This window comes from Anastrepha ludens, chromosome 5, assembly GCF_028408465.1.
Source record: "Anastrepha ludens isolate Willacy chromosome 5, idAnaLude1.1, whole genome shotgun sequence".
Taxonomy (NCBI): Eukaryota; Metazoa; Arthropoda; class Insecta; order Diptera; family Tephritidae; genus Anastrepha; species Anastrepha ludens.
Window position 1 is genome coordinate 118,228,848 of NC_071501.1, and position 21,978 is coordinate 118,250,825.

General features: G+C 34.9%; 1 protein-coding gene across 8 annotated transcripts in view; it reads left to right on the forward strand.

Annotated features, from left to right (window-relative positions):
• LOC128864587 (GTPase-activating protein skywalker) overlaps window positions 1-4,260 on the forward strand; it is a 111,775-nt gene extending 107,515 nt beyond the window's left edge. For all 8 annotated transcript variants that reach the window (XM_054104332.1, XM_054104333.1, XM_054104334.1 and 5 more), the window contains 3 exons: window positions 1,034-1,192; window positions 1,329-1,549; window positions 3,345-4,260. In XM_054104332.1, the coding sequence (XP_053960307.1) occupies window positions 1,034-1,192; window positions 1,329-1,549; window positions 3,345-3,486 (522 nt within the window). In that variant the 3' untranslated portion in view covers window positions 3,487-4,260. The remainder of the gene's footprint in view (window positions 1-1,033; window positions 1,193-1,328; window positions 1,550-3,344) is intronic.
• Window positions 4,261-21,978: the final 17,718 nt, after the last annotated feature.

Sequence of the window (21,978 nt, forward strand, 5' to 3'; positions counted from 1 at the left end):
ATAAAATTTCGAAAATGAAATATGGAATTCGAAATTTTAAAATGAAATATTAAAAATCGAAGCAGGAACTTTAAATATGAAAGCTCGGATATCAAATATGGAATCGCAAATGTCAAGCATGGCATATCAAATATCGAGCCTAAAATATCCAATGCCAAATTTCGAATATCAAGTATCGAATTTCAGATATCAACTTAAAAATTTTTACTATCAAATTTTAAATATCAAATAGCGTTTTTTGAATATCAAATATCGAATTCGAAATTATAAAATGAAATGGCAAAAATCACCTCAGAAACTTGAAATCTGAAATCTCGAATATCAAATATCGAACCGCAAATGTCAAACATCGCATCTCAAATATCAAATATCGAGCCTAAAATATCAAATGCCAAATTTCGAGTATCAAGTATCGAATTTCAGATACCAAACTTCCAATATCAAATAAAAAATCTCAAATCTCACATTTTAAATTTTAAATATCACATGAAGAACTGCAAATATCAAATATCGAATTTCAAATATCAGATGTCAACTTTCGAATAAAAAATTTCGAATGTGAAATTTCAAGTAAAGGAGGAAAATCTCGAGAGTTGAAAAGCTTCTAATAACTAACTTACAATAAGATTTTGGCTCATGACAGCTGACAAATAAAAAACACAAGTAATAATAAAATCTGCTTTAAGTTGGCGCTTGTCGCATGTCAATCACAAAAAGCTTAATGTCATCATCAAATAAGTAAATAAATAATATAATTAAATTGAATAAAATTTGCATAATAAAAAAAATATTTAATTTAAAAATAAAAATTTTAATTTATTTGTGTAATGCAATTGAGTTTTTATAATTTTATTTAGCTATGTATTAAACGAAAAAGTTATTCTGTATGTATTGTGTATTGTTTTATTTATATGTATGAATTTTATTTGTTTCTAATTTAATTTACGCTAAATCACTTTATTTCACTCAATTTAATCAAAGAAAAAAAAAGAAGAATATCAACCTAATAATTTATTTTCTCCCGACTCCTCAGCTCTTCACGCTCTGGTCATGGCTGCCCGTCAGGATAACAATGTATCAGCCGGTACTGCTCTACACCACAGAGGAACATGGCTGCTCGCTGACCACCTTCTATGTGCGCGTGGAACAGCATGAGCCGACGTTAATGATGATTAAAACGTGCAATAATGAGGTAAACGAAGAAATATGCAATAAATAAAACTATGAAAAAAGCGAAATTAAAAAAAAAAAACGAAAAAATATAAAATTAAAAAAAAAAAAAAAAAAAACCAGAAAAATTTTTTTAACAAATGTCGCTTTCATTATAGGTCTTTGGCGCCTACTGCTCATCGCGTTGGTTCGAACGCAATGTCAAAGATGACAAAGGCCAACGACAGGCCTACTTTGGCACCGGCGAAACCTTCCTCTTTTCACTCTATCCGGAACGCGCCAAATACCCATGGGTAGGCATTGAAAATGAAAAGGATTTGGGGCATGCGTCAGAACTATTTATGGCAGCCGATTCGAAAATGATAACCATTGGTGGCGGGTAATTAAACGCTTAATTTGGAAATATATTATATATAAAGGGTGTTTTTTTAGAGCTTGAGAATTTTAAATGGTAAAAGAAAACAGAAATATTGTTGGCATACATTTTTTTATTTAATATAATCTGGAAAGCGCAGAAAAGATGGAGCTCCATTTCTTTGCTATTTCGAAAACCCTTTGGCCTCAATACGATATACGAAGGACTCAGAAAGTCCTTTGGTCTCTGGACGGTCGGGACACACACGAAAAAGCTAGGTTTACCATTTAACCCTCATTGCAAAAGCTGTGGGGACCTTTTAGAGAAGGAGACTGTTGAGCAAATGTAGTAAAGGTCCGGGTTTTGGCAGCTAGATGATTAAGGTCACTGGGTGCTAATCTCTTCGACAACCTGGGGCAGTGCGCCAACCTAAATCCCATAAATATTCTCCATTATATCAACAGCTCTGGCTGGCTGTAGATATCTACCTGTTGGAGGTCTCATAATGGTATCAAAACGGCTCTTTAGTGCTACTTGGGGAGTGACATACTGGTACTTCAACCATTTCAGCTACTTACTATAATCTGGTAGATATTTTCATGGCATTTATTTTTTGATTAGGATATCCGGCATATGTCCGTCGCGGCTAAGTGTTTCATGGTTCATTCGATCAGGTCAATTTTTGGACTACTTTTTCCAATAAATTTGGCTGAAACAAAAATTCAGTCAGCAAGGCTCGATAGCACTTACCATTCACCGGAACGGCAGCTTCTTCCTCATTTCAAAAGAAATAAGAACCAATGATGCCGCCAGTGTTCTCTGAACTTCGCGATAGATTTATTTTTTTCGAAGTAAATTTCCACAATTTGTTCTGGCACTAAACGATTCATAATGACTTGCCAAGCCTTTGACATTTTTTGAAATTTGAAAGGTTGAGCCAATAGGCTCCGAGAGATTTCGTAACTAAAGCTGTGGAAAGTGAAAGGGTAGATAGTCAAGGAGGAAAAGAGAGAGGTAACAGAAGGAAAAAGGTAGGACAGAATTCAGAAATAGAGATAATTAGAACTGTGAGAATTTTACAGTTTCTTTCCTAAATCTGAAAATACCCTCCAGTTTGAGAGAACGAATTTCACTCGTTCTCATGACATAGGAACCCAAAATTCGTAGCCTTTCTCTAGCAAATACCAGACACTCGCAGAGAAAATGCTCGGTGCTATCCGCGTCCTCCAAGCAAGACAGACAAATCGGATTCTCAATGGTTCCAATGGTGGTCATATGTTGATCCCATGGATTGTGTCCTAACCATCAACCGAATATCTTTCCTTTCAAGTTTTTGAAGAAAGTTTGACACTTTTCTGTTCGCACTTGTCACAAAACACTTTGCAGTTCTGCAGCGTTCTAGACCGGACCATCGCTCTTTATATAAATTGCATTCATAATCGCTGATCCAATTCATGATTCCTACGGAACTGATTCCGATTATTGGCTCTGGTTCCTGTGGGCGAATCGCTGATCCACAGTTGGCTAATTCATCGGCAATTTTATTCCCTTGAACATCGCAGTGTTCTGGCACCCATATAAGCACGAGCCTATGGTGTCTTGTAACAGAATTAAGCTTGAACAATCTTTGAGGTTTGCTTTGCGTAAAAAAAGCCTTAATGAAGAGAAATGTGAACACTATTTGCCATTCCCAGCTGTCGTACCATTGTTAGCGATATGTATACTTCACATGCAGATAAAAAAACACCCATTATATATCTATAGTATTTAATATTAAAACGCTTTTTCATGTTCACTTTTGTTTTTTCGCCACCTACAGTGAGGGCCAAGCCATTTGGATGGATGAGAATATACGTTTCGGCAAAACGGATAGCTGCAAAACGTTCAACAATCCGCCGCTATGTCCTTCCGGTGATTTTGAAATACGTGTACTTGAAGTTTATGGCTTTGATGGCGTCTAAGTGACTGTACGTACATACAAAACAAATAAGCCTACACACCTTCCCACAATGTATGTGCCACTTATTGCAAAGCATTTGTTGCTCGCAATGGCTCAATCGACGCGTTAAGCGAGTAGTGATGCGTGTTTTTTTTTTGTTTTGTTTTCGAAGACAATGAGAGTTCGGCATGAGACTCTTTGAATGTTTAGCTGGAAAATAAACTGAAGCAAAAAACAAAAACACAAACAAACACAAAATCCCCGCGTATAATCTGCTATGTACGATTCAAAGCAAACAAAATTAAAGTGAAAGCTTATAGAAAAAAATTTTTCATTCAAAAATTGCCCGCCGAGAAAGTCTTCTTTTGAATGATAATCAAACGTGCTGAGGAGGATAGGAGGGGGAGTGTGGATGAAGTTCAAGGCGCAGTATTTTTCGTATATATTATTACATATACCTACATACATATATGCATTGAAATGTAATTTTCGTGGCTAAATTGCCAACGCGCTATTTGATGAATGTTAGAAGCAAAAAAGAAAAGAAAATAATAATACAGTAATATATATTATCTATATAGTTATAATAATATTTATACTTACAATACATGTTGTTGTAAAAAATGCAGTAGCATAAAACGAAGAAAATACTCTGTGAATGGTAAAAAATCAAAAACGAAAAACAAAAGAAAAAATGCAAATCTGAAATTATGTCTAGTAAATATAAAAAATGAAATGAAGTTGAAATAAAGCACATGGCGTTGACAAAAAATACATAGTTGCATGCCTACATATACATATGTGCATAAATATTGCATTGGAAGATGACAGTTCAAAACAGCCTTGCTCTCAGTGCAGCAGGATTGGGCTTGGACAAGCAGACATGAGTAGAAAAAAAGAAGAAAAAAAAACAAATATAAAATGCAAAATAGAAAATAACGCAAATGAGAGCGAGTAAGAACAGAAAATATCACAGTGACTATGCACTTATACCTATACACACATACATACATATATGTATACATATTTCCATGGATATGACGTTGATCATGAAATTAAATAATATTCAAAAGTAAGCTAAGATGCAAAGCAGTTGTTGTAAACCATTATGAGTTGTGCTTCAAAGGGAAGCGAAAACTATTTTTGTTGTATTTGTTAAAAAATGCTATTTTTGTAGCGAGAACATTATATCGTTTAAATGTGCAGTATATTTAAAAAACAAAAAAACAAAACAAACTTTTAATTATAAAAAAATTTAAATTACAAAAGAAATTTTAAATTATAAAAAAAAAAATTAATATGTAAAAAATTTTTTTCGTGAAATATATTTTTTTTTTCAAAATTTTTGAATTTTTTTTGGGAAAAGTTTTTTTTTTCAAAATTAGAAATTTTTTTTCGTGATTTTTAAGACAAACAAAATTTTTTCACAATTAATAAAATAGATAAAAAATTTCACAAAAAAAATGAAATTTTTTTTATTAAAACAAACAAAATTTTTTCATAATTTTTAAAATACACTAAATTTTTTCACAACTCTTAAAATAAAAAAAAAATTAAATTTTGAATTTGTGAAAAAAAGTGAAATTTTTTTCGTGAAATTTAAATTTTGTGAATTTAAATTTTTAATTTTTTTGTGAAATTTAAATTTTGTGAAAATTTTGTGAATTTAAATTTTTTTTGTCGATTTTTAATAAAATAAAAATTTTAATAATTGTGAAAAAATTTTGTTGGTTTAATCGCCAAAAAAAAATTTCTTATTTCTAAAATCGTGAAATTTTTTTTTATGTGTAAAAAACATTTTTTTAAATGTAAAACAATTGTGTTAAAAATCGTCAATTTGTTTTTTATTTAAAAAATCGTGAGAAACTTGTTGTTTTAGTTTAAAAAAAAAAATTTTAAACATTTGTAAAAACATTTTTTCTTTTGTTTTGAAAACACACAACTAATTGGAATTAATGCATATTAAATAAGAGAAAAGTTATTGATGACAATCGTGAATTGAGATTTCTTAATGTTTTCGGAATATGTTTTCGTTTGTTTAATCATAGAAATCTCCATCGTTACAAGTTGACTTCAGTAAGTGCACACCTGCATAACTGCATCTATGCAAATAATTTGATTGCTAAAATAGCAAATAATCCAAAGTTCACTTTCAACTAATCTAAAGTAAACTTTATTTGCGGAACCAGTGGTCCATCCAGGACTGCCATGCTGAGTAAGAAGAAGAAACTTTCTTACGCTGCACAGCATGAAAGCTCCTCTATTACTTTTGAAAAATGTTGCCGGAATGATTGTTCCTGGCCAGATATAGATCTGCGTCATTGCCGTAGTGAAAACCGCCACTGTCATGGGAAACTTATACTCGCGTATCGAAAGGAATGCTGCCGCTGAAGTGAGACAGTTAGTGTTGCGGTATAAGTAAATCTTTATCATGTAAATAGACATTAGCACTAATAGCGGCGGCAGCGGAAATTGTATAATTTTTCCCCTCCTAAAGGTGGTGATTTCCTAAAGGGCATAAATTTATGCCGCTATTCGATTTGATTTTCTTTAGATAGATACACTTTTGAAGTAGCTGAATTTCAGAATATTTGATATTGGCTTATTTCAATACTCAAATTTCCTTCCTGGCCACTGCTGTGCATTTAGACGAATCGTAGTTTGTGCTTAACTTTTTTTATTACGTGGTTTTGTTATTTTTATTATTATTTTTTTTCTTTTTATTATTATAATTTGTTTTACGTTTATTTTATTTTATTATTATTTTTTTCTTTTCTTTTTTTTATTTTAATTTTAATTTACGGTTAAGTGTCTGTTCTTTCGAAAGTAGTAAGAGTTCGTACATTTTGGTGCCCCAAAAATTTATTATTTGTAGTATTAATGCACCATTTATTGAGCAGAAGCATTTTGCAAGAGTGGCTTAGTGTAAACAAATTTTTTTTTTAGATAGGTATGCAAAAATGACCACACGCTTGTTGTTGTAGCAGCATAAAATTTCGCATACATGTTGTTGCTGGAGTGATAGTCCTTGGCCGGATATTAATCCAGGCCATTCCGGTCAGGCCAACTGTCGTGGGAACCACAAGTTTTTATTTCATGCTATGAAAAAAAAAAAATGCTGGCGATTAACTAACAGCATCTCGTTAAATGAAAATATGTTTGCATTTTTACTTAGGAAGGCATAGTTCCTATTTTAAAAATATTGAAACCGTTTTTGCCATATTTTGGTTTTTATTGGATTATGACACTCTTCCATTTTTTTTTTTTTTTTTGCGGATGAGGTGGTTTAATTGGCCTAATGCATAATCAACGTTGCCGTCGCAGCAATGGTATGTCTGGAGACTACCACCAAGGTGCTGCAGTCCTTTTCTGCCTAGTGCAGAACATTTACAAAATATGTGTTTTGAATTTTCAGTGCCCATTTCACAGAATCGACAGATGTTCGCACAGAGAAACCAATTTTGTTTAAGTGGCATCTCAGCCCACAGTGGCCTGCAAAGTAACCAGTTAGAAATCTTAAGTCTACACTGCTGCGTGAAAGTAGCTTATCAAAAATTCCTCTGTCCGGCGTAAGGAATTGTTTCGCTTGTCGCTGGGCGCTAGAATTTCGCCAGTGTTCAACGAACTTCTTCTCCTACCACCTCCTGAGAAGCTCGTTGAAGTGGCCCTTTGTAAGTCCACAGAAAGTTTCAGTACCAATTAGGGGATGTTCGCATGGCAGTCGGTTCTACGTTACCGGAACAACCCGGATTTATATCCGGCCAAGGACTGTCACTCCAGCAGCATTCCCCGTTCATGTATGGGAAATGTTTATGCTGCTACAACAACAACAACAACCATTTTTAGCTAGATGATCTGCTACTTTATTTCCCTCCCAATCACAGACCAGAACGTTTTATTGAGGGTCGAAGTTATTTTGCTCAGTGCTTACTACACACACTACTACAAAGTAAAAATTAACATAAAAAAACGAAAAAATGCAAAGTTAGTTAACTTTTTTTTATATACAAGGTATTGAAATGCATTTTGGGTAAATGGAGAGTTACAAAATAAAATTTTTTTTACGTTACCAAAATTTCAATCATTCACAAATTTTTTTTTCATATTCTTTCTTCATTTCTACTTAACGAGAGTTAAAAAAAAATTTTTTACCTTACCAAATTTTCAATCATTAATTTTTTTTTTAATACTTAATTTTTTCTAGTGATTCATCTAAATGCTGAAAAGTAAAAAAAACAAAACATTTTTTACTTTACCAAATTTTCAATCATTCACAATTTTTTTCCATTATTTCTTCATTTTTACCTAACGATTCGTCTAAATGCTGAAAAGTTAAAAAAAAAATATTGTTTACATAACGAAATTTTCAATTATTAAAATTTTTTTTTATGCCTTAATTTTTTCCAATGATTCGTCTGAATGCTGGAAAGTTAAAAAAAAAATATTTTTTACGTTACCAAATTTTCAATCATTCACAATTTTTTCCCCATTATTTCTTTATTTCTTCCTAACGGTTCGTCTAAATGCTGGAGCTGTGCCAGAGTGTATGGAAATATTCCTTGATATGTACATATATGTGTATATACCCCTAATGTTGTTATAAAATGTAAAATGATACAATACAATTAAGAAGAAAGAAAGTTTAAAGAAACGTCGGACTGATTTCATTATAATTTCTATTGAGTTTTTAATTTATGCTATTGCTTAACTTTTAATCCTTAATTTTTAATTACTTCGTTTCGCCAATTTACCTATTAATATTATAGCTTTTATTATTATTTTTATGTTTATTATCATTACAACAACAATTTTAATAAATGATATGCGCGGAATTGTTTGAGCAACTATTTGAATTGTTTATTGGTATTTTTAAGAAGTTCACTTTTTTATTACAGCAACAACTCTCGTTATTTGTTTCATAGTTATGCAATTTTTTTTGTCACTTTGATGCGTTAATGTTGTTAATGAACGTTTTTTTGTATGTACGATAATGAGACAAGATTGAAATGCTAATTTCCTTTTAAGAATTTGCATTGACATGGACTGCTCAATTTTTTCGAGCGCACTAACAAATATATGTAACACAAGTAATATGTATGTATATGTATAGTATAATGCATTACCTATCATAAAATTATGTAAAGAATATGTAAATAAGCGTTAACAAGTAAATTAATTAAATTCAATATCAGTATGCATACACACAAATGCGTAATTGCGAGTCAACTGGCACTCATTGAGATAAGAAGTACTAACACATACAACAAACGAGGAAATTAAAAAAAATATTAAAAATGCACTTGAATTATATAAGCAACTGGTTTTTCATTAGATGACTAAGCGTTTAAGAGATTTACTTTATAGATATTAATGAGCCTGTGTATGTATTTGTGTGAAAGTAAATGAAATCAAATGTCGTTAAATAAGAAGAAGAAGAGGAAGAAGTAGCGAAGAGTTTAATTTGGAGTTTGTATGTATCTTTGGACTTTTGATGCAATGCAACTTATTTGACTTCGAACATTTTTGCTTTTAGTGAAATGAAATGAAATTTAGCTTTCATGGAATTCAAGTTTTTTTCAATGAATTCTAAAGCAGCAGCATTCAAAGATTATAAAGGGGAAACGCCACTGTGGGGGGTCAAAAAATAGGCGATTTTTGGGAATTCTTTTTTCGGAAGTGCCAAACAAAGTCGTTTCGAGAAAAGCGCGTTTGAAATAAAGCATCGTATCGTAAGCGCTACGGGGCCGAACCGACGGGCGCTCACTTCAGTGCAGATAGAATCGGAAATTTCGCGAATTTCGCGAATTTCGCTTTAAATTGTTACCACATTTTCTTGAGTAGTTATACTAATAATTTATGCAAAAAAAATCGATTTTTTTGAATTTTCACAGTGGTGTTCCTCCTTAAGCACAGCACTTAAGTGCTTGACATGTAGAAAATGTTAAGTCGATAGAAGTTGTTTGCTGTTTGCTAAAAAAGTCCACAGATATGTTGTACCGCATGCAAGCAGAACTATTTGAAGCCAAGCCAACGGGTGACGAGAAAATCATCATAGACGTCAGAAAGCATAAATCAAAATAAAATAAATAATTGGTGTGTACACTTCTGTTACCGGCAGGCTAATCAACTACCCTGTCAGAAAGCAAATAGTTTAACGTAACCAACGCAAGACTGAGTCTTGTCGAGGCCCTATGCTCCCGAGTGGAGTGAACAAGGAAAAAAAAAACACTTCTGTTGGGTGTTTGGCCGAACTCCTTCTCCTATTTGTGGCATTCGTCTTGATGTTGCTCCACAAAATGGAGGGACCTACAGTTTCAAGCCGACTATGAGCGGCAGATATTTTTACGAGGAGCTTTTCCATGGCAGAAATACACACGGAGGTTTGCCATTGCATGTCGAGGGGCGATCGCTATTAGAAAAAACAAATTTTTCTTCAGTTTGGTGTTTCGCGGCGATTCAAACCAACGTATTCCGAATGGTAGTCACGCTCCAACTCATTCGGCTATCCAGCACTTTTTGAAAACCTTCGGTTGGGCACCCGGGTCTAGCTTTCTTTCGTCTTGTCCGAGGATGCTTTTTAAAAGATTATATCCATAAATCGATAGAAAATTAAATTTTTGGCGGCTACCTGGAAGCTCAAGTCGTTAGCTACAATAGAAATTTGTTAAATTCACCTCCAAAGCCTCGAAAAAGTCAGTCTCGAGCCGGACTCGAGTGCGCAACGGGGGGTTAATGCAAAATTCCAACGCACTTTATAGTGGCGCAAAAGTAATCATCCTATCGGAAGGTTTATAATTTTCGCAAATGTACATCATTTGACATTTGTGAACTGGACAGGTGAAGCAATGGAGCGCGTCAAAGTAAAGATTTCCGTCACTCATCGCAAATCATTTTTCTTACTTGGAGAAAAAAGTTATTCGAAAACCAAATTAGGTGATTAATTTTGCGCCAGAGGAGAGACATTGAAGCGTGCAGAAATATGGTACACTGCGTTAAGGGTACGGTGCGGTGCGGTGCACAAGGCGGGGCTAGTTTACTCGGGTGACACGCATTGATCGGAAAATCCCGAGTCATTTCGTTAACGTTGAACCGGCTGCTGGTGACGACCGGTGACTACGATGCACTGTCAAGATTAAGAAAGCTTCTACAACAACAACAACAACACCACTGCGTTAAATAACTAAAACACAGGATCTCATTGGCGAGCTTTTTTCAATTAATTTATTTCTCGTTTAGTTTTAATAATTTTTTTATGGAAGTGTAGCCAGTCACCCACAAAAAGGATGAAAATGCAAGTTTCAAATTACAAAAAAAACTTTAAAATATAAATAGATCTTTTTCTTCCACAAGAACCTGTAAATCCGCTTTCACGCTTTGAGTAAATTAAAAAATTAATTTTTTTTTTATTTTTCATACAAATTTCACATTTTTTAATCGGAATTTTTAAGAAAATTTTTCACAGTTTATTTGTTTATTATTTTAAAACTTTTTATTTTTTTTTTAACTTGTTTGTATGAAAATTAAGCTCCTTCTCCCACAAAAACGATGTCAATCCAAGTTTCATGCTTTGCATAAATTAAATTTTTTTTTTTTAATTTCCACACAAATTTCTCATTTTTTCATCAGAATTTTTAAGCAAATTTTTAACAGTTTAGTTGATTACTATTTAGTTTAAAATTGTTTTTTATGCAAATATAGTCCATTCTTCTACAAAAACCATACAAATCCAAGTTTAAAACAAAAAAAATTCTTAAAATTTTCAATAAAATTTCCCATTTTTTAATCAGAAGTTTTCGGAAAATTTAGAGTATACAGTTTTTTAGCTCATTGAATTTTGGTAGCTCAAAAATCGCTCAGGAAGCTCAAAAATCGCTTTGATTTTTTTATATCCATGTAACGAATGCTCGACAAGTTTTTTTATATGGAAGAAAACAAGCAACACAAAACAGAAAAAAAAATTGTCAGCAAAAAAAATTGCCAAAAATCAACGCGATTCATTTATTTTTCGAGAAAGAATATTCCATTCCATTCCATTTCCAGAAAATTCCATAATAAAAATATGTAAATATATAAAAATTCTTAGGCGCAGTTCGCTACTTGCGACCTTGAGCCAATAAATGCTTGAATGGCATTGCATCGAAATTATGACAAGTGAAAGTGAAGTGAAAATTATGAAGAGCAAATTCCAAAATGAAAATAAAAAAAAGATTTCCTAAAAGCGGGCGCTCCACGTAAGGCAATGGCAAATATCCGAGTGTATTTTTGCCATGAAAAAGCTCCTCATAAAAAACTAACTGCAGTTCGGAGTCGTTTTAAAACTGTAGGTCCCACCATTTGTGAAACAACATCAAGACGCACTCCGCAAATAGAAGAAGCAGCTCGGCCAAGTACTCAAAAAGGCTGTAAACGTCACTTATATATATATATATATATGTATAAACGCCTAAATGTATGCAATATTTATTTAAGAGCGGTGTTGCTGTTGTTGCTGTTAGATAAAAAATTTCTTTTTAATTTTGCATACTTTAAGCGGTCATGTTTTATCAAAACAATTTTCAAGAAACCCCAAATTCTTTGCTTACTTTTATTTTCGAATATTTTTAATGCGGCCCGAGTATACTCGATGGATTTTATTATCATCGGTTGAAGGTTTCACACGGTACGTTTTTTTATACAGCATAAATAGTCGAATGGAGTCAAAACTCAGCTTCTAGGCGACCAATTTACATTACCATTTCGGCTGATTATTTGATTTCAATACTTTTCTATTGTGTTCAAGCATTCAAGTCAGATATTTTGAGTAAATTTTTAACGATAAATTAAATTTCTGACGATAAACAAAATTTCTGTTTATAAACTAAATTTCTGACACATCACGTTAATTTTTGTAGCTGTTAAAGTCAAAATAATCAGTAGCTCGAACTCTTAACGCTAGATCGACCACCCTTTGTCGCTTTGGTTGTTTTGATGAAATTTGCAACCTCATTTCGTTAAAGTGCTGGCTCAAGGATACATGTTTTTTATTGATCCAACCTGGCGTAGACCCGCTTCAATCATACTTTTTCTCATCTCGCGCCCGCATACAAAAATAGTTGCAGCTCTTTCGTAAATACTGGTTTATCCAAATCCAATACCACAAACGGGAGAAATAAATTAGTTGACACAATTAATTGTCTATTAAAACCATTATAAACATACTTACTCGTATATAGGTATATGCTTGTAAATCGTTCGGGGCGAAAATTGCTTGCTCAAAACAGTTTAACTCCTAAAAGATGCATTGCAAAGTAACAGATTCTGTAATAGTCACTTTTACTTTCCCGCACTTAGGCCGATAGCCCCAGATGATAGTAAGCAATTATTTATAATTATATTTCATATAAATGATTAAATAAAAATTTCCTGCAGTTATTTACATACTTTCAGGCGCACATACAGTTTTGGCGTGGCTGGATTTCATTTATAAATTCGCGCTTACAAGTTTGCTTGGCTTCTGTTAGCCTGCTTGGGGGTGCGTAACCATGACTTTGACTTCAATTTTTTTTGAAATAAATGAAATTAGGAGATGTTTTAAGATACATAAGCAAGTAAATAAATATTATAAAATTAATTGAAATTAATAAAATACATCGATTCGTGTAAGTTTATTATATAATTAGCTTAAGAGTATGCAACCTACGCATGCAAATATGCTCCAATACAGCTGTATGTATGTTTGTATGTGTGTTTATTTATATTAGCGCTGTTAAACTATAAATGTAAAATTGTTGTCGTTATTGTTTACGAATACATTTGCCAACCTGTACTTGCTGGAATGCAATTTTAGTTTTTTTTGTTTTTTGTGCTGAAGCTGGAGCTGCATGAGGAATTGAAGGGATGCCAAATGTATTCGTTTTTGTTATATATTTTTTATTGTTTCTTTAATGTTTTCATTAAATACAAATAAGTTTGTATATATTGTTTATGCTGGGTTGTATAGGTTAGGTGAGATGAGGTAAAGTGAGGAGGTGGGGATTAGTTGATGTTAGCAGAGAAGAGAAGTGCAGAGCAGAGGAGGGAAACAAGTGTAGGAACTTTGTAACAATTTTTGTTGCTATTGTTGTTGTGTGTTTTATGTGCTGTGCGGCGTGGAATTAAACAACTTTATCAGTATTTTAAATGATTAATTCTTTTTTATAAAATAAGTTTTCTATATAAAATTAAAAAAAAACAACAATCACATACATCCGTATGTATGTGTGCGTCAGTTATATGTATATGTGCGTATGTACACATATCTATTAGGGATGCCAGTACCGCCATCCCGGTGTATTTCAAGTCCTAATTTCGGGATCCCGAAAATGTGAAAATATCGAATTGTGAGAAATAGAAATTTGTTTATTACAAATTTGATTACTCCGGAATCCCGGGGTTGGGAACGCCCTGCACGCATTTCGGGAACCTGAAAAATTTCTAAATTTCGAGAGAAATAAAAACTTTTTTTATTACAAATTTTGATTCCACCGGATTGCCAATGGCGGGAGCTCTCTGTACTAATCTCGGACTCCTGAAAAATTAAATATTGAAATGTAAGAAATAAAAATTTGTTCATTACAAAACTTGCAAAATTATATTGCAGCGGGATCCCGATGTCGGCACTAAGTTGTTTTAATATCGGGATCCCGAAAATTTTCAAATATCGAATTGTAAGAAATAAAAGCTTACAAAAATTTGATTAAAGTTTGACTTTACCGGAATCCCGGTGCCGTGAGCTCTCTGTACTAATTTCGGGATCCCGAAAATGTTCAAATATCGAATTGTGAGAAATAAAAACTTGTTTGTTGCGAAATTTGATTGCAATAATTTCTTTTTTTTCAATTTCCAAGCAACTTTTGCATCATTAGACGGAGTAATCCGCGATTAAAAACTCTCTCTTATCACCAGAACGGAATAGTCCGCAATAGCTTTTTTTATTATTTATAATAAGTTCGTTATTTTATTTTATTTTTTTGTTAAAGAGGAAACACAATTTTGGTAATGCTGTAAAATTCTTTTTCATTCGAACAAACAATAAAATTCTTGCCGACGCAAGGTATTTTGAGAACATCGCGCATTTCGAGTGGTGTTGCAAAGGAGTTAATTTTCTTTTACTATAAATTGATTTGAATTGAAAACTGCAGCACTAATATTTACCAATAAATCAGCTCGAGTAAGTTTTTGTACTTCACTTGTAAAAATTTGTGAAGGACAAAAACTTAATCAAGCTACAAAAAAAATTTGATTTTAAAATCAGTTCATCTTAATTTTCATTGGCTTTATTGCATTGAACGTTCAAATGCTTTCGGTTATTGCATGTTTGAGCATATTAAGGAATTTCGTTTCAAGCTGAATCACGCGACGTGTACCGGGTTCACTATTTTGTTTAAAAAAAAAAAATTAAAAATTTCGGGAATAAAATTTTCCGCTAATATTTACATCTCTGGTACGTGTAGCCATTTGCGCATTAATTTGCGTTTTGCATTACAAAAAAAGAAACAACAACAAAACGAAATAAGCCAGCAATTTTTGTTTCTCAAGAAAATGCATACGGTTTGTCATTGTTATTGTAATGTTATAAAATAAAAGAAGTTTGACACCAGAAGAGCCCAAAAGTAAAGAACAAAAAGTGAAGTCGATGAAAAAATGCATGAATTATTTGTATGTATGTGTGCAAAAAACAAAGAAAATTGCAAAACAAAAAAATTAATAATTAATAATTATGCGGCGTAGTCTTTTTGTTATAATAAATGTGTAGTTTTTGAAATATGTGTGTTAGATACTATGAAACAAATAATTTACAAACATAAAAACAAATATATATGAAAATAAAATAGTTTACATACCTATACAACATAAAGTGTTTATTTATGATATTTAAATATATAATACAAATATATATACATACATACCCATCTATACACATTTACCGGTGTATGTGTAGTAGTGAATAACTTCTGTTTGTTTGTTTGTTTGTACATTTAAGGCTTAAGTTCGTTAAAGGCATATGCATGGGTAAAAAATATAGCATACATTTGCGCGTATATCGATGTGTAGCCATCCTCATACGCAACCCCATTTATATAGTATGCATATACATATATAGTAGATATAAATATACATATAACATTTAAATTATATACACCTATAAATGTTGAATGGTTCAAATATCTGGTATACCATCTACTTATATACATACATATATACATCTGTATGTAGTTACACTTGTCAACATGCGTCATGCATAAGAACACAACTATATTATATATAGTGCGTTGATGTATGCATGTAGATATTTTTCAACCCTGTCATCATTCGTCAACGCTATGAATGGAATGATAATTTATTAACATAAATCAAAAATAATTATAAAAACAAAAATTATATATTAAAAGTACAATAAATATGTTAATCATTAACTGACATACAAACATACATGTAAACATTTTAACAATTAATGCTACCATTACAAGTAAACCACTATTATACGTAGTTACTCCGTTTATTATAAAATATAAATATTATTATTAAATGATAAAAATATTACTATTATTATGAAAATATTGAGTTTTGATTATTATTGAAAATGTGCGTGAATTTTTCGATTTAAAATAAACATAAAAAACGAAATATATCTATATGTTAATAATATAAAATATTTAAATAAAATACAAAAATACAACAAATTGTCATAATTTAATAAAAAAAAAACAGTACACATTTAAAAAAAATATGTGCGATGAATTATAAAGAATTATTGAGGACTTTTATTTTTGATGGAAATGCATGAAGACTCTGTTTGGGGTTGCCAAATTAACTCAATTTATTTATACAATTACTAGTCTAAAGAACATGGTATCAGGTCAGTCCATAAGTTCGTGCGTTTTTTAAAGGTGGTTTTAAAATAAATAAAAAATATGTTTAAAGTATTTATTAATCAATAATATGTTTTCCTTCATTATTTACAATGTCTTCCCAACGTTTAGGCAAATTTTTAATTCCCTGCTCAAACAATTTTTTGTCCTTGGAGCCAAAATACGCTTCGATATCCCTTTTTATAGCTTCTTTTGAGGAGTAGTTCTTGTTACTCATATCGGATTGAAGTCCACGGAAAAGGTGATAATCACAAGGTGCAATATCCGGAGAGTATGGTGGATGCGGCATTAGCTCCCATCCGAGCTCGTTCAGCTTGCCTAATGTTTGCTTGCGATTTTTGTTAAGTGCCTCATTCAGGTTTGATAGCTGATGGGAATAATAATCAGCAGTATCGACTGGTTTGGCTCCAGAAGTTCATAATAAACAATACCGATCATATCCCACCAAATAGACAGGAGAATCTTCTTGGGGTGAAGGCCATCTTTTGGGGTCGTTTCTGGTGTTTCATATTTATCTAACCATTGGCGTTTGTGAACAGGATTATTGTAAAGGACCCATTTTTCATCACCAGTAACGATGCGTTTCAAAAAACTTTCATTTTCAAGCCCTTGCAGCAGCTGAGAACACACATTCACTCTCTGCTGAAGGTTGGCGACGGAAAGTCTATGCGGAACCCATTTTCCCAGCTTTGAAACCTTTCCCAACTGAACCAGGTACCCGTGAACTGTTCCATGCGATGAATATAACCTCTGAGCTATCATATCGACTGTCAAATTTGGCTCAGCTTCCACGAGTTCGAGCAAGGCGACGGAGTTAAAGACTTCAGGACGACCAGTGCGCGGGGCATCCTCCACGTCGCAGTTACCACTTCGGAATTTTGAAAACCACCTTTGCGCAGTCATTATACGCACGGTATCCTCTCCGTGAAAAGTGTTTATTTCTGCAGCAGCAGTTGTTTCATTTTTACCACTTTTATAAAAAAAATACAAAATATGCATCTTATACGCGTTCGAAGATTCCATTTTGTTTTTTAACAACACGTGCTTCTATCCGCGATTAAAATCACTTGTTGAATGCACAATATATCAAAGAAAATAGTTGCGTTATATTCCGCGAATCATTTTTTGTATGCAAAAATCGTACAAAAGTGAAATTATGAGTAAAATACGCACGAACTTATGGGCTGACCTGTAGGTAGGCAGTCGGTCTTTAAACCAACTCGCTTAGACCGTTGCCGATCCATTGTGATACCACAATCATTTGTAGGAAGGCCGAAACTATACCATATAGTAATCATAATGATTATCTTGACTAATACTAAGAAATTCTGATAGAAGAGAGTTTGCATTTGGGATTCCTTACCTCATAATGCAGTTTTCAAAATTTTCCTGTGATAAATGATTATTATTATTAGAAGGCCATTACGCACTGCGACCAGAGCTGATCTATTGTGAAAGGCCTATTTTGTAACCCCAGAGTTTTAGGCTTTTTAGAAATTTTAGCACAGTTTTGGGTTTGTTGTTCCAAAGATTACATGGAGATACTACGATACCACCAAGGTGGTGAAGTCTTTGTCTGCCCAACGCAGGACATTCACAAAGCACATGTTCTGAGCTTTCTATGCCCATTTCTCAAAAGCGGCAGACATTGGTCTCGGATAGACCAATATTATTTAGATGGTACCTCAGGCTGCAGTGACCTGTAAGGTATACGGTTAAAAGACGCAGATCTACTCTGTTTAGTGAGAAAAGCTTGTCAGATATTCCTTTGTTGGGACTTAGGAATAGTTTGGCTTGACGCTGACCGGCACAGTTTAGCCAGTGTGTGGCAAGTTTTCTTTCTTCCCATTTCCTAAGGGATTCATTAATGTGGCCTTTTGTCAGTCCACAGAAAGGCTCAGGACCAGTAAGTTGCATATTTGCTCCTTGTTTTGCAAGATCGTCAGCCATTCCATTTCCATCATGTCCTTCATGTCCCGGAATCCAACATAGTGTTACTATGTTGAGGTTTCCTAACGTGTTTAGGAGGTTTAGGCAATCATTTACCAATTTAGAGGTGATAGTTGTTGATAGAAGGGCTTTTAGAGCCGCTTGGCTATCTTAAAGTATGTAGATTTGAGTACCTCTCATTTTCCTGCTAAGGCATTCTCTTACACATATTTCAATGGCATGTATTTCTGCCTGGAATATTGTTGGGTAGAGTCGCATCGGAATCGATTTTTTGAATTTGGGCCCATTGATTCCTGCCCCTGTTCTACCATTTTCCAATTTGGACCCATCAGTAAACCATAGCTGGGAGCCAGGTTTGAAAATGATAGAGTTAGTTCTCCAGTCTGTTCGTTCATTGATTATAACTTGGAAGTTGCTGAAGAGTATTGGTTTGGGTGATAGTATATCATCCCTATGAAGAATGGGACTATGTAGGAAGTCTTCTAAGATCTTTAAATGTCCTTTCATATCCCCACTTTTAAGTTCAGATATACCTTTTAGTCTTAAGGCACTCGAGCGAGCTTCCCTTTCAATTAGAATTGGAAGCGGTGGTATGTTCAGGAGCACACCCAATGCATCCGTGGGACATGTTTTCATAGCTCCTGTAATACCAACACATATCAGGCGATGCAGTTTGCTTAATTCGTTTGCCATCAGGACCAGGAGATTTGTATGGGCTGAATGTTGATATCGCCCATTGTACCCGCTTTTCATGGAATAGCTTGTTTGCTAGTTTTAAGTTCTCTGCACCCGCAGATGTAGTAGTTTCTGTCGGTACAGAGATCTCGTCTAGCACAAGTGATCCAGGGAAGTGAGTGTCCAGCAGAAGTTGACTGGTTTCCTCTGGATTCCTTGTGTAGCTTCCGTCTGGCTTTTTCAGGGTACTAATGCCGTTTGAGTGATCTTTTAGTAGGGTTTTTTGGATACGAATAGCATCCGGAAGACTACAGATCTTTTCACAGTGATTCCTCCAAGTAGCCCTTTTAGATTTCCTCAATTCTTTATTGTAGTTGGTTAGGGCTGTTGAGTAGGAGGATCAGTCCCCCATTGCTTTAGCTCTATTCCATAGGGTTCTTGTTTCTTTACGCAGGTTGGAAAGTGTACTATTCCACCAAGGAACATTTCTTTGTGGCTTTTTCACTTTTACTGGGCAACTTTCGTGAAACGCAGATATTATGTTTGAATGTAGTTTGTTCGATTCGAACTCAAGCTCAGATGTAAGCTGAATGTGACGCTTAGAGCAGTTAACACTTTGTTCTAAATAGAAGTGAAAATAGTCCGAATTAGTTTTTCTGGGGTTTCTGTAAATTGTCATTTGTGGTTTGGTTGCACCTATATCGAATCTAATATGTCTGTGATCCGACATAGATGTTTCCTCTGACACATGCCAATTTGAGACTTCGGATAAAACATTATGGCTAGAGAGAGTGATGTCAAGGACTTCCCCTCTGATTGCATTAATGAATGTAGGTTCGTTGCCTCGGTTTAGGATAGATATATTATACCTAAGTAGAAATTCAAGAAGGTACTCACCTCTTGGATTGATGTTTGAGCTTCCCCACGCTGTGTGGTGCGCTTTTGCATCACAGCAGAGGATCCACCGGAGACGTTTTTGCTGGCAATATTCCACCAGGGCTATAACCTCCCTTGTTGGAGCAGTGACCTCATCTCCTGGAAGGTAGGCGGAGGCAAGTACTACCTCATGCTCACCTTTGCTCGTTGGCACTTTTACCCAAATCGCCACCAGGTCTTCTGTAATAAACTATAATATTGCGATAAAGGTTAGTTGATTATTTATTATCAACGCCGCTCTGGGACGGTCTTTGTTGGCAGCATATATCAACTTACCGTTTACACTCTGGAGTCCCAGAATGACTCCTTTACGTACCCATGGTTCTTGAATGAAAGCTACATCCAAGAGTTCTTGGTTAAATCTTCTCGTAAGTACGTCCGAGGCTGCTTTTGCGTGATGGAGATTTATTTGAAGGCATCCGAGTTGCCTTCTGGTGTTATAAGATTTTCGCTTAGACCAGGTCATCTAGTGATCCTTCGTTTGGCAATGGCTGCCTTTTTCTTGCCTCGGTTGCTTTTCAGCAGGACTGCTTCCTCAGCGGATATCTGATCCCCTCTTCGATCCTTGTTGTGGCTGTGCGCTTTTTTATCAGCCTGCAGCGGGGGTCGCATGCGAATACCCTCGGCCACGTTATGGCGCCATGTGCCGGATGTTATTGGCTTTTCTGCCTCGTGTCTGGAGCAGCTGGCCTTATCGTCCTGGGCTATTGAAGCCGTTGGAGTCAAAGTTCCCGCTTCCTCAGAGCTTTGCTTCGTCGAGGGTTCAGAGTCCTTTTCGGTAACCTTAGGCGGATCAATCGGGCCTTTAGATTTTGGCCCAAGTTGGGTTTTACCGAACCCGTAGTTCAGCCAGTTGTTGGAAGTCTTTATGACTTCTGCGGAGATTGGGTCGATAGCAATGGTAATTTCTACCACAGTACCCTTGCGCACTCTGTTGAGCACCCGCCAGTCATTAGTGTTGAGGCCCTCGTTTTGGCTGTCAAGGAGGCTAATAATATCCTCAGTTGAGGTGCTGTCCAATTCTGGAAAGTGACCAACGAAGATTTGTGGGCGCGGTATGTCCGCCTCCTGCACAATCTTCAGCTGTGCATCTTTCCACGGCTTCAGCTTAGGAACTACTTCCTTTAGCCAATTAGCCGTATCATCGTAGCCGCATGATATAACTATATATCCTGGGCGAAAGGTGCAGCTATTAAATTTGGGCTTTGCAGCACCAGTCTGCTTTTTCCTTATCGCCTCCAGGATAGCATGTTGTATGGCCGTTAGTCTTTCCGTCGACCATACTGTAGTGGGATAGTCAGGAGGAATTATTTCCAACTTCATGCTACACGCCGCGTCTTTGTAAGACATTTTTGTTGAGTCTACCTTGACTTCTGGATTAGGCACTGCTGCCTTTGGTCCTTCCGTTTCGGTAGTCTCTTCTGCCTTTTTTTTAACGCTAGAGCTCCCCTGTAAATTGGCACGCTTAGGGGAGCTTTGCTTTGGCGTGGTGCTGCTGGAGCGTTGTCGCTTCAGATCAGCTGGTTTTTGAGCCAACTCTCTTGCCTCGTCAATACTGTGACCTTTTCTCAGGAAGTACTTTAGGCGCTTTCTGGCGGCACCGCAAAGCCGCACCTTGTCTTCGTCCTTTCTTCCTGAGTCACGAGTGGGAGAAGATAATAGTTTCTCCTCTTCCTCTGGTGATATGGTAGAAGCTTTGCCATCTGGCCCCAGGGCCATGGCGTCAACTTCCATATCCGTGATTTCGCTGACAGTTGGAGGGCATTGTTTGCCCTTAGCTGCCTGCGATGTTGTTGGGAGTTCGGCACTGTTTACCGAAAGGTCGTTATCGACCTGGTTTATATTAGGCACTCTTGCCTTTTTTAATAAATTGTTTGACTCTGCCATGTGGTCCCACGAGTGAAGGGGAAGGGAAGGTCGAGCCACGACAGTGCCCCGGTGTCGCGGTAAGGCTAATTACAACCAGAGGGCGCCCGATATCTGGAGGTCACCGTTATAAGACACACTTACGTAGTGCCATCTTATAGGCACGGTTCGAATTACACCTAGGATTACGGGTTTTT